General features: G+C 39.8%; 1 protein-coding gene across 9 annotated transcripts in view; it reads left to right on the top strand.

Moving 5' to 3' along the window:
• OPCML (opioid binding protein/cell adhesion molecule like) overlaps positions 1-7,260 on the top strand; it is a 1,259,174-nt gene extending 1,251,914 nt beyond the window's left edge. For 3 of the 9 annotated variants that reach the window (XM_033098500.1, XM_033098502.1, XM_033098493.1), the window contains one exon: positions 4,940-7,260. In XM_033098500.1, coding sequence (XP_032954391.1) covers positions 4,940-5,040 — 101 coding nt within the window. In that variant the 3' untranslated portion in view covers positions 5,041-7,260. The remainder of the gene's footprint in view (positions 1-4,939) is intronic. The other 6 variants (XM_033098496.1, XM_033098494.1, XM_033098495.1 and 3 more) reach the window with 3 other exon arrangements.
• The last annotated feature ends 4,934 nt before the right edge of the window (positions 7,261-12,194 follow it).

The raw sequence follows: 12,194 nt of genomic DNA, 5'->3' as shown, positions 1-12,194 counted from the left end.
ATTTGCAAAAGACTCCTACCAGCCTAAGGAGCCAAAAATGAGTCCCACGTTACCATGCACCACACCAAATAGTTAAAAAGTGCCAACCCATCCCTTATACATTAAAGTACATGGAAGCATTTGCCTAATCAGGTGAGTGGCCTGAACATAGAGAAGCCCTATGGGAGAGACCCACTCAGATGTTTTCTTTCACCAATAGAATCAGGGTTACTGTAAAGATTCAATTAAAGAATCCATTCATTGCCGGTGGCTTTTGTCTCACATTCCTCCAACCTAGAAAGTGGTACAAAGATGTGAAGCATTATTTTCTTGCTCTGAACAAAGCCTGAGAGCTCTCCTGTAGAGCCCCCACTATACTGACATTTGGCCCAGCTGCCAAATCTCAAATGTGTCCAGGATCCTTATGAGGAATGCAATGCTAGTTTTAATCTCCATCATGCTGGATTAGATTAACTCCTTGGCCAGGATAGCTCAGCCGTATTTCATAGACTGATTGACTAAAGGCACTTTGGCCCTAACTTGCCACATCCTCTGATACAATAAAGCAGGGCTCATTATACCTGCTAAAGAATGAAACTCTGAAGCTGCATAGAAAATGAGCCACAGGGAAGCAAACCTTGCAGTCTAGGAATGTTTTATACCCTGTTGCTAACTCAAGAGATTGTGATATGCAAAGGTGCAGAAAGCTAGAGTGGTGATGGTTTCGTACCTACTGGAAAAGACCATCTGGCTGCTCACCAGCTGTCCCTTCTAGCACCAGATGTAGAATTTCCATTTATACAATAATTCAGAATGCAAATAGAAGAAGAGCCTTAGAGGTCATCAATCCCAGCCTCCTTTCATTTTGTAGATGGGAGAACCAAGGCCAGAGAGAGGATGTCCCTCAGTTAGGGAGAAGCAGAGTCCCATAGAGAAATTAAACCTCCAGATTCCCAGTCCGTTATTCCTCTCATCACATGATGATTTGGCCCCTGGAAAACATTCACAAAGAATTATTTTCCATAGAAAGGAAGTAGAGTTATAATAGTCAAGGGCACTGACTCTGTGGACAGAGTGACTCAATTCTAATCTAACTCTAGGTGTATAAGTTGTGTGACCATGGGCAAAGTACTTGACTGCTCTGTTCTTCAGTTTCCCTATTAATATAATGGGGATGCCAATAATACATAGCTCAGAGGGTTTTGTGAAGATTAAATGAGTTAATAGATATTTAGCATTTAGAATCATGCTTGTCACATAAAGAGCACGATATGAATATGTGTTATCATTATCATCCCCAGCAAACTAAGCAGCCTCTATATCCACTAAGTTACCTTCCTGGTTTCTACTCTTTGGACTACTCAACTGAAGCTGAACTGTGGCTGTGAAGCCCCTGCCTGATCAACACTGAACCTCTTCTTGCAACTGCCACACTCCACGAGACACATTTCTCTTTATGATGCCCCCTTTTCCCTCCACATATCATCCTTTTATGTTTTGCTTTCTTATATATTTATCTTCTTCTGTGTTAGCAATATGCAACCTTGTGCTGTAGCATGATGTAGCATGATGTAGCAAGAAATGCTTAAGCCCACTGGTAGAACCTGGAATAAAGTTATTCTTACACGAAGACCTGTCTCCCTAGAGTAGTGCTTATTAGAGTCTCAATTGTTTCTTAAGCTACCATCAACACAGTGAATTAGACGAAGACACACATCATACCACACACACACATGCACGTGCACACACACACACACACACACACATACACAACTAGTTCAATGTGTCATATGTATGTGATCAAAAACTACGGTGAATGCTGCTGCTGAGTGCCATCCAACGGAAAGGCAGGCATCTTCAATATGGGAAGTGGCACGTCGAACCTTAGTAACAGTTTCAACTTGTTCAGTGCAGTCAGTTGGGTGTGAGCTATGGTGGAGAGAAGGTGTGTTTTAAAGTGTGCAATAAATCATGGATCACGAACAGCGCATTAAATTTTGTTTCAAACTGCAAAAAAAGTGCTAAAGAAACACATGACGTTAAAATTAGTTTATGGTGGTGCTACAGTGACCATGAAGATGATTTACAAGTGGTTCGAGTGATTTCTTAATGGTTGTGAAGCGATTGAAGACAAGGGAAGATCTGGATGTCCTTCAATATCAAAAACCCAAGAGAATATTGAAAGAGTAAGCAAAATGATTCGATCAAACAGAAGATTGACTCTTAGGAAAATTTCTGAGAATCTGAAAATCTCTTGTGGTTCCTTTGAAAATATTTTAACAACAAACTTGAACATGAGGTGAGTGAGTGCAAAATTTGTTCCACGCATGTGAACTGTCGAACAAAAGCAGCAGCATTAGTCAGTTTCGTTGGAGTTGTGCAACCGTGCTCCTTCAGATTCCAGCTTTTTAAGATATATCATCATGGGAGACGAAACTTGGGTCTATGGTTATGACCTTGAGACCAAGGCTGAGTTCTCAATGGAAATCACCCAGTTCTCCTTGTGTGAAAAAAGAGCATCAATCAAGATCTAACATCAAAGTGATATTAATTGTGTTTTTTGACCTTGATGGAATTGTGTGAGCTGAGTTTGTACTAAGGGACACTACGGTGAACTCTGAATATTATAAAAACTTATGAGAGAGTTTAAAAGATGATGATGTGTGTAGAAAACAGCCTGAGAAATGGGTAAACTGTTTCATCCTCCATTATGACTCATCCTCCATTATGACAATGCTCCGTGTCAAACATTGCTTCCGGTATGATAATTTCTCTCAAATAAAAGCATTAAGGTGTGTCCTCACTCACCTTATTCACTGGATATTTCACCCTGTGACTTCTTGCTCTTCCCCAAAGTCAAAATGACCATAAAAGGTAAACATTTTTAATTGATTCAGGACATCGACGCAGCCACAACAGAACAACTGAAGACACTCACGAAAGAGGACTTCCAGAACTGCTTCAGAAAGTGGCAAGAACAATGGGATAAGTGTGTCTGAATCAGAGGGTGTATTTTGAGGGAGATTAATGGCAATATGTTTTTTACTGTAATAAACTTGTTTATATTTAAACATTCACCGTATTTTTTGATCACACCTCATATATATATATATATATATGTATATATATATATACATATATATGTATATATATATATACATATATGTGTATATATTTATAATGAAAGATACTCTTAAAGAAGCATGGGTTTTATAAATCTGTATTGCTCATTTTTTATAAACTCATTTAAAATTCTAAATCATTTATCTTTTTCACAAAACATTATAGAAAATTACATTGAGCTTTAACTTAAGCATTTTCCAACTCAGTATATTCTGTAGGCCAGTATGATTCCTTAGGATATATGTCTGGACTGATGGAGACCCCAGAGTCAGGCTACTTTCCATAAATATTTATGGAACCTTCATGGAGATCGTAGCACTGAGCTAGGGCATTTATCCTGCCCTTGTCTGTACATACTCTATAACAAAAATGCAGAGATATATGAGCTAGACTCTTAAGCTATCATGTACAAATGAATTTTTAGTCAATAAGAGAATTGTGCACATTGTAAATCAGAGGAAAAGAGAAGTTATCCATGTTGAAATCCCTGAAGTTGGAACAGTTGAATGCTCACTGCTCAAATGAGAGACCTGTACTTCCCTAAGCAAAGATTAGCATCAGTCCTTTCCTAGGCAAGGCACAGATACATGCCATTAGGCTGACAAGCAAGCCAATTGATTGGATCCTGTCTGAGGAGACCCTGCACCATCTCTGCTTTTAAAAGTAGTCATGCTCACTTCCAATACACCAGTTTACTTCTAAAAAGACAGTATAATCCTGGTTTGAAAAGGTAAAAGAGGCATGCTTGTCTCACCTGCAACTCCTTCCTTTTGTTACTGGCCCTATGGGAATGCCTCTTGATGGCTTCCCTTGGCTTGTGCTTACTTTTGCTTTCCCTGGAATACTCTCTGCTTGCTAGCTACCGGTCTTGCTTATGACCCTAAATTCTTATGGCTTGCAAATAAAGTGAGAAGAGAACAGAGGCAGAGTTAGACACCGACACATCTTTCTTGGGCCCTTGGAACAGACTAAGACAATATTACTTCCCATGGTTTGTCTTCTCTAGGATAACAGCTGAAAGGAAAAGGACGGTGCTTGTGATTCTAGGTCTTCTTCAATGGAATGTGAATTATTCACTAGGGCTGTGTAAAGGTCCAGAGGGAGGGATCAGGAAAGAAAGTGGTACAGGGAGAACTCCTCCAGGCTGAATTATTAGGTGGTAGTTTGGATTTGAAAGGTTGAGTTTGTTGCTGTTGGAGAGGCACCACTGGATGAACCCAATCACAGTCTTTAGAAATGATTCATTCTCCCTCGGCTACCTCAGGAGGAACCTCCACAATACTTAGGTTACACCGGATGAAAAGTCTGCCACATCAACACCTAGACTCCTCACAAAATGTTGCTCACAAAATGTTTCCATTCCTTTCTCCTTCTTCCCTCCTCCTGCTTGTCGCCATTCTGGACTCTCTCCTGCCCCCAATGCCTATCCTTTCCACTCTCGTCCCTGTCTGTCCAGAATGTTATCTCCAAAGACAAAACACAGTTAGAGGTACTGCTTATGAAATGGCCATCTAGTCCTGCCATATCATTTAGCCCTCTCTGCAGCTCTAACTTTTCAGCCCATAGGCCTGATTGCCACTTCCTCCTTCTAGCCTTTTATTTTTTTAACTTCCACCTTTCAGGCCGTGGCCAAGGCATCCCATTGATTTGTCCCTTTGAGTTTCTAAATGCTCCTCATGGGAACTTTCCATTTGTTCAAACATAGAAGGGTCAGTGGTGGGGGTGAAAGGTGGGGGAATGCTCACAGAGAAGCATGTCTGTATATTTGCTCGTCAGGGAATAAGGATGGTATCTTTGGGAGCATGCTAATGGGTCTGTCTCTCTTTCCCCTACACAGGGCCTGGAGCAGTCATTGATGGTGTAAACTCGGCCTCTAGAGCACTGGCTTGTCTCTGGCTATCAGGGACCCTCTTTGTCCACTTCTTCATCAAGTTTTGATAAGAAAACATAGGTTCTCACAGCAACGCCTGCTTCTCCATATCACAGACTTTAATCCACACTGCGGAGGGCAAAACAGTTTGGGCTTCTTTTTGTTTGTTTGTTTCTGTTATTCTTCTTGATTTTTTTTTTATTTTTTATTTTTTTTGGGGGGGGGTTTGTTTTCTTTTCTTTGACTTTTATTTTCCAGGTTAAATGCGTGGGGACGGGGGAGGGGTGGACAGGGTTCTACTGTGTGTAGGATAATCATTCATTGGTGTGTCCAAAAGTGTTCCTGCTACCTGGCCCTCCCGTGTCCTCTGCTTCCCTCCCCGTCATCACCCCCACCGATCTCTCCTCCCCACCGCACTAAAACGTAAGCTCCATTTGGGCAAAAGAATGTGCCTCATGATGAACACCCTAAAGACACAACTTGACTTATAATGCAGTGCACAGCAAGAGTTATATCCAAGTGTCCTATTATCTGTGTCTTTGAAGCTTTGACACATTTTCCTGATTACAATGTACATATCCCTGTCTCCATGTTTATTATTATCTAATTGGATTGGAGTTCACATCCTTTCTTTCTGGGACGTTATCTCACGATATACATAATTTTGCCATTTTCTCTAGCTACTCTATCCTGTTTGTGTTCCTCACCAGCTGCAGAGATTAGAGGTTTGGGGCTGTTCACACAACCCAACACTAAAAATTTAGAAGTCAAATGACCAAAATGGGGGAGGCATTTTGAGAATAGTAATTCTCTTTCAAAATGCTGTCCAACTCATAAAAAATGATTCCTAGATGGCTGATTATTTGGGTTTTATCAAGCTATTTATCAAAGTAATCATACAGTTATCCATCTACTCAATTGTCTGATTTATCTCTCCATTCAATTATCTACCCACACATCTTCCTCTCTAGCAATCTATTTACTCTACTTATCAATCTATCAATGTAATTATCTAACACTTTTCTTCTATTTCTTTTCCCACCACTCACTATCAATTCATCACCATATTAATGTCTAATTATATTGTGTCTACTCTATTGTATTCATTTCTCCTCTACCTTCAGCAGACATTGGCATCTTCAAAATTATCTATCAGCTTCTCAAATGAAAGCCAGTGAGCTCACAGGCTAACAACATAGAAAAGCAATATGTCATGGACTCTTTGGAACGTGGTATCCCATCTACCCAAAGTAGACGCCCGTTAGCAGATGGACCAAAGTAGCAATGTAATGATCAGTCACTCACTATTCCCAGAAGAGACTGTGTTTTCTAAAACTTCTTCTTGGGAAGCAGATCAGCCCTGGGAAAGCCTTGATTAGTACTGTTTTGGGGGTTTTTGTTATTGTTGCTGTGTTTTTTTGTTTGTTTGGTTTGATTCAGTTTTCTGTTTTTCTTTCACACTTGAAGGACTAAGGTGCCAACTTTCATGCTTCTCTCAGCCTTTCAAGAAAGTGTATGTCAGGAACCTGTGGGACTTACTCCATTGCTGGCTTCTCTTAATAGCAAGATGGTAAACAAAAGAAATAAAAACAAAACAAAACAAAACACACACACACACACACACACACACACACACATCTTTCTGTGTAATGTGAAGAAAGCAGTCCATCAGTCTGAGTCTGATGATTTCAGCTATTGTCTCCTCTTTGCTCCAGTTTTAGTTTAATCTGTTTGAAAACTATCCAGTAGAAAGCTGATGACACCAATTACATGGCAGGTGTGTTGACAACTCTGGTATTTGTTTCAGGAAACTCTTCTGAGCTGAGGGCACTTGAGCAACTGACTTAATTTCTAAGCACTTGATTAATACAACACTGCAAACAGAAGGGGGAAAGTGTAAGTGACACACAATCTCCTCTGATACAGGCTGCCTCTCAACTGGCTTTGGGGAAGAATTCCCTCAGCTCTCCATGTTCAAGCAGATCCCGCATATAAACAAGAGCTGACCTGACATTTCTTCATTATCGCCTGGGACAAGATGGACTCCTCCAGCAAAGGTGCCTATGATCCAAAAGAATTGCATTGAAAACCACACAAGTTTGTGCACCTCTTGACCTGTGCTGCAAGAACTGACCTATTGACAGGATGAGAAAGAAGCATCAACAATGACTATCTCACAGACATGCCCTGCCTCAATTGGAAAACTCTTTCAGGTCCAAACTAAAAAATAATTAAATGTTACATATATATATATATATATATATATATATATATATATATATATATATATATGTGGGTGGGTGTGTGTGTGGGTGTGTGTGTGTGTATATATATACACAGAGGGTGCAAAAAATGTATACACATTTTTAGAAAGGAAAAAACTGTATTAAAATTGTAATACTCAATATATACTGAAAACAAAAGATGAACATTACTCATGTATATACATTTTTTTGGCACCCCCGGTGTATACACACACACACACACACAACACATAAAATACAAACTTAGGCTAGGCTTTCCTGGCATACAAAACCTAGGCACTTTCATAAGAGTTTGAGCTGGTGTGAGTGAAATTATTATTACATTTGCCAGCTGTAAACAAACATCTGCATTTCCTAGTGAGACTAGTGAGAGTCCAGGAGCCAGATTCTGGGAACATAAATGATATGCCAAAAGCAGTGTATCGATTCCAAGTGCCAGGGACAATTATGAGCAGGCTCAAAGTCATAATTAAAGGTTGGACATCAATGTCTAGATCTGTCACTACATTCAGCACCTGGAGTCGGGTTGGTATCAGACTTTATATGAGAATTAAATGTGCCATTTGAGTGTTCTACTGATAATAAATTTGTTACTTTGGAGTAAAGTAAATGTGCAGGCTGTGGGGAGTGGATGGTCTTGGAGAACATGGTGCTTGAAATGGACAAGCTATACATGTTCTTCACTCTGAACTTGTTCTAGAGGAAGGGGTCCGTCCTCCTTTGGCCAGGAAGATCACCAGAACCTTTTGAACAGAGCAAGGCTGGGTCTCAGAGTCACTATAAAACTCCATACTACCCTCTTCCACTGGATACCATGAAGAACCTCTGGTAGTTACCTATTCCAGCTACATTTCAGAGGGGGAGAAAAATCCTACCGTCAATCCTCATCTGTCTAGAAAAAGAAAACCAAGTAAATAAGACCCAAGGAAACTGGGCACTGGGAAAGAAAATTGCTCTTCTTCACAACAGATGTACCCCAACTTTAGGGTTGCTTGGGTTACTTTGGTGGGGATGGCTCCATATGACAGTAGCTGTTCCCCAACATTTTGAAGCATACAGAACAGTAAATGCTCACTAAAGACAATATGCACATTTACACATGCTCTTTGAACTTTACCTATGGAGGGTAGATGGATGAGACCTGCCGGACAGATTTTTTTCAAGGTGTCAATGGTGGGAGGGAGATAGGGGTAAAGGAGAAAATAATAAACAAGTCCCTGAGCAACCCATAGTTCTCCACATGGGAAGAAGACCAAATAAGGAGATTAGGTGAGAGGAATTCAGCAATGTAGTTACTCTGAAGCCCTTCCCTTTCCCCAAATAAAGTTAATATGTAGTTCCACCAAAGTAATGCCATTAAAAGTGCTAGTGTTAAAGCTCTGGCCAAGCCTGTTTTTGAGACGTTTAATGTCAAGTGCCTGATACAGTTATCTGCAAGTCTAAGCAAGTGCGTTTAGTTTTTCTCACTCTTGTTTTAACTGGGGGAGGGGAGTCATATAGGAGAATGGACATATTTTATTCCAAGAGCATTGTGCATGGTTGTTCTGCTGCAATTTTGCTCAACTGAATAGAAGGAAAGGTAAAACTTTGTATCAAAAAGAGGCCTGGGCCTCTTTCCTCTGCACCCATGCCTCATCCTCGACAATACATTTTCCAGCTCACATAGTTAGTACTCAAAACCTGGGTGGAAAGTGTGCTCTGGGACTCCAGAGATTCCACAACCAAGGATGAGTTTAAGAATCTGTTTCTGCATCAATCCAGTCACTTTGCACTCAACATAGAGAGTTAGCAATTTCTACCTATGTTGAAAGGACTCTTAAATTAAAAGTGTAGAGAAGCTCAAGGTGGGCGGTAGACAGAAAGAGAGCGTATCACTGTCATTGCAACAGGAGTGGCTATAAATTGAATACCCTAATTCTGTGAGTGCTTCCAATGCCATTGAGAATGTCTGTCCCTCTGTAGTTGTGTATGGATGTCATCACCCCCGTCAGTAGAAGGATGGAAGGAATGGCTCAAGGTGAGGAGAGATATGGGGGTGGGGTTATATTTCCCAATTTCACTCCGAGTCTTCACCAGAGAAAATAATGGCTTTGCAATGCCTGGAACCAGCCCTCGAATCACCCCCTACCCCCATCACGCACACACACACACTCACACACACGCGCGCGCACGCGCACACACGTATATGTGTATGTATACATACATATATTTCATATATACACATATATATGAAAAGCAAAGTTTAATCTTTTTGGAATGAGGGGAAGCAGCATAAAATTTTGCTTTTTGGTAAAATTCAATTTTCCTCCCACAAGGAGAATCTTCTGTTTTCATTTTGCACATGCCTATACCTAGACACACTTATACCCCATTGCCTCCCCTCCCATTATCCAAAGATCCCCTGTCGTTTTCTTTTAAGACAAGTAAGTGTGAATAGTTGCAGGAAGACTTCACAGGTGTATAACTAAGAAGGCGACATTTTCCAAAAGATACCACATGATGAGAACTCCTAATGCTTGCTAAAAGCAAACAAATAAAAATGCCAGTCTCATTTCCCTCATTTCTTATTTCAGAGAAGAGAAGTAAATGAAAAGAGGAAGAAATAGATGTGTAATTAAAAGATGTGGCAAAAAGATAGGGCTGAACTACGTAACGCAATTTAGCCTTCAGGTGCAGAATATGGAGAGTCCAAAGGAATGCAGAGTGGACGTAATTAGACACAATTGTCTTCATCCTGAGAGTAGTCAGCTAAGCCTAATTTCCAGTATTTTGAAAGAGGTTCCTTTCTGTTTCTTTCAGTGGTGCCCTTTTAAAGGCACACAGTTATTTCAGTTGTTCCACACTACTGAGTGGAAGAAGAAAGATTGTTAACCGTCTACTATCCTTTCTTGGCCACTTTCTATGTTATTGGCAGATTTATAAGAATATCAATAATAGCAATGATAAGTAATAATAGCTGCCCTTGTGTTAGTGAGAGGGAGCATTTTTAATCATTCAAAATTTTTGTGACATGTAAAGTGCAGTTGTGAGGTATGTGTGGGTGTACGAAAATGTATCTGTCAAGTTCAGAGTCCTATAGATTAAAAAAAAAATATGAGTTATCAATGGTGCCATTATAGCTGTGTCAGACAATGGGTGTGCCCATTCTCACAATTATCCTTAAAACAAATCTATGTTCAAATGCTTTAAAAATTTATCACATGATACAAGAATATGACTTTGTCAGTCTTCTAGAGTTCTTTTTTTCTTTTGTTTTCTTCCGTATCTTTTCCTTCAAAAACCAACGACGACTTGATTTCTGTCAATAATTGTATTAAGGGTGAATATACTACCTGAATTTTGTGCATGTTACATTGTAGTTGTAACCTTTTCTAATTCAGGATGAATACGAGATGGTTGTGATTGTGCAGTGTATCAATAAAGTTTAAAGAAATTTGTAATTTCGGGGGGGCTGTTTATTAGGGTATTTCTTTGCATATCAAGAAATGGAGAAAAGTGAAGTCAACTGCTTCTTTTATATGTGTGTTTTAGGCTTTGGGGAGTATATGCAATCAGAAAACTGAGTAGTCTATTTGTCTCTCTCTCTCTCTCTCTCTCTCTCTCTCTCTCTCTCTCTCTCTCCTCTCTCTCTCTCACACACACACACACACACACACAAACACACACACACACATACACAGCATTGAAGTCACTCTAAATGTTTTCCGTGTTACACCTGTATATCAAATACTTATGTCATTTACAAATAATATAAAATGTAGCTGCAGCCTCAAAGCCTAAAAAAAAATATTTATTGACCCTTGCCAAATGGAAGCAAAAGGGAAGTTTCAGAAAAATAATGACCAGGTACTCCTCAGTTTGAGCACTCAAATCCTTAATAGTTCCTGCAGCTTGATTTTACTAAATTAAACACAGCTTTGACAAGAGTATGAGAAGATGTGATGACTATGGTGTATACTTATTCTTAGAGGTATTTGCCACTGATTAATTGTTCTCCGTATTAGGTTTTACTGTAGTATACTATGGGTAATTGCACTAAAAAGAGACCTGGAGAAGAAGCTCCATTTCTCGGATTGCCTTCTCTAAAACATCTTTCTCTTTCATTAAAACTCTGACTCCTCCACTTTCATCACACATTTATCTGCTTTTCTGAAGGAATAGATATTAACCTCTTATGTACAACTCAGCTTCTCATCAATCATGTTTATATCAACTAGCCCATCCTAGTTCTACCATTAACTAGATATGTGATGTTGAATTGGGCATTTGATCTTCCTAGTGTTTGTTTCCTCATCTGTACCATTTGTGAATTTCCACCCCCCAATGCGTTTTAGTTCACAATTTTCTGGGCAGTTTTTGTTTCTATTTAACTACTGGGTTTTTCAAGACTTTCTCCAAATAAAGCTTAGGGACAATGGCTGGTTATGGTTTGAGAATTCAGCAGAAAGGGGGTTAAGATTCTTCAGCTGATATTACAGCATGGCTAGCACCTCTGGCCAAGACCCTGAGCTACAGTTATGCGGCTTGTTTCTTCTTGGCTTCCTAGGTAGACAAGGGCTAATACCTGACCTTTGATGAACCTCTGTCCTTCACAGGGAATAGAACACAGATAACTCAATAAACTAGATCATATTCTTTGTAAATTACAATACCAAGAAAATGGTAGGTGCCAGTGATTTAGAGTTTCCAGTTTCCTCAGGCTCATTATAAAAGCATGACTTGTTGAGGAAATAGATTTCCAGGTCCTCTAACCATCTTAATACCTGTAGTGGTCTTTTTTGCTTCTCCTTTAATCTTCCTTTTAATCAGCCTCTGCCCATCCACACCTGACCCCCTGCTGTTCCTGTTCATACATGTCACATTTACCCATCTGTCTGCTCTCCAGCTGGCACAGACATTTACTGGTCTTTCACTCCATCTGGTCACTCAGCTCCATCAATCATCAATGTACCAATTTA

This window comes from Rhinolophus ferrumequinum, chromosome 25 (genome assembly GCF_004115265.2).
Source record: "Rhinolophus ferrumequinum isolate MPI-CBG mRhiFer1 chromosome 25, mRhiFer1_v1.p, whole genome shotgun sequence".
In the NCBI taxonomy this organism is placed as follows: domain Eukaryota; kingdom Metazoa; phylum Chordata; class Mammalia; order Chiroptera; family Rhinolophidae; genus Rhinolophus; species Rhinolophus ferrumequinum.
Note: the sequence above shows the minus strand (reverse complement) of the source record. Positions and strands in the feature narration are given on the sequence as shown.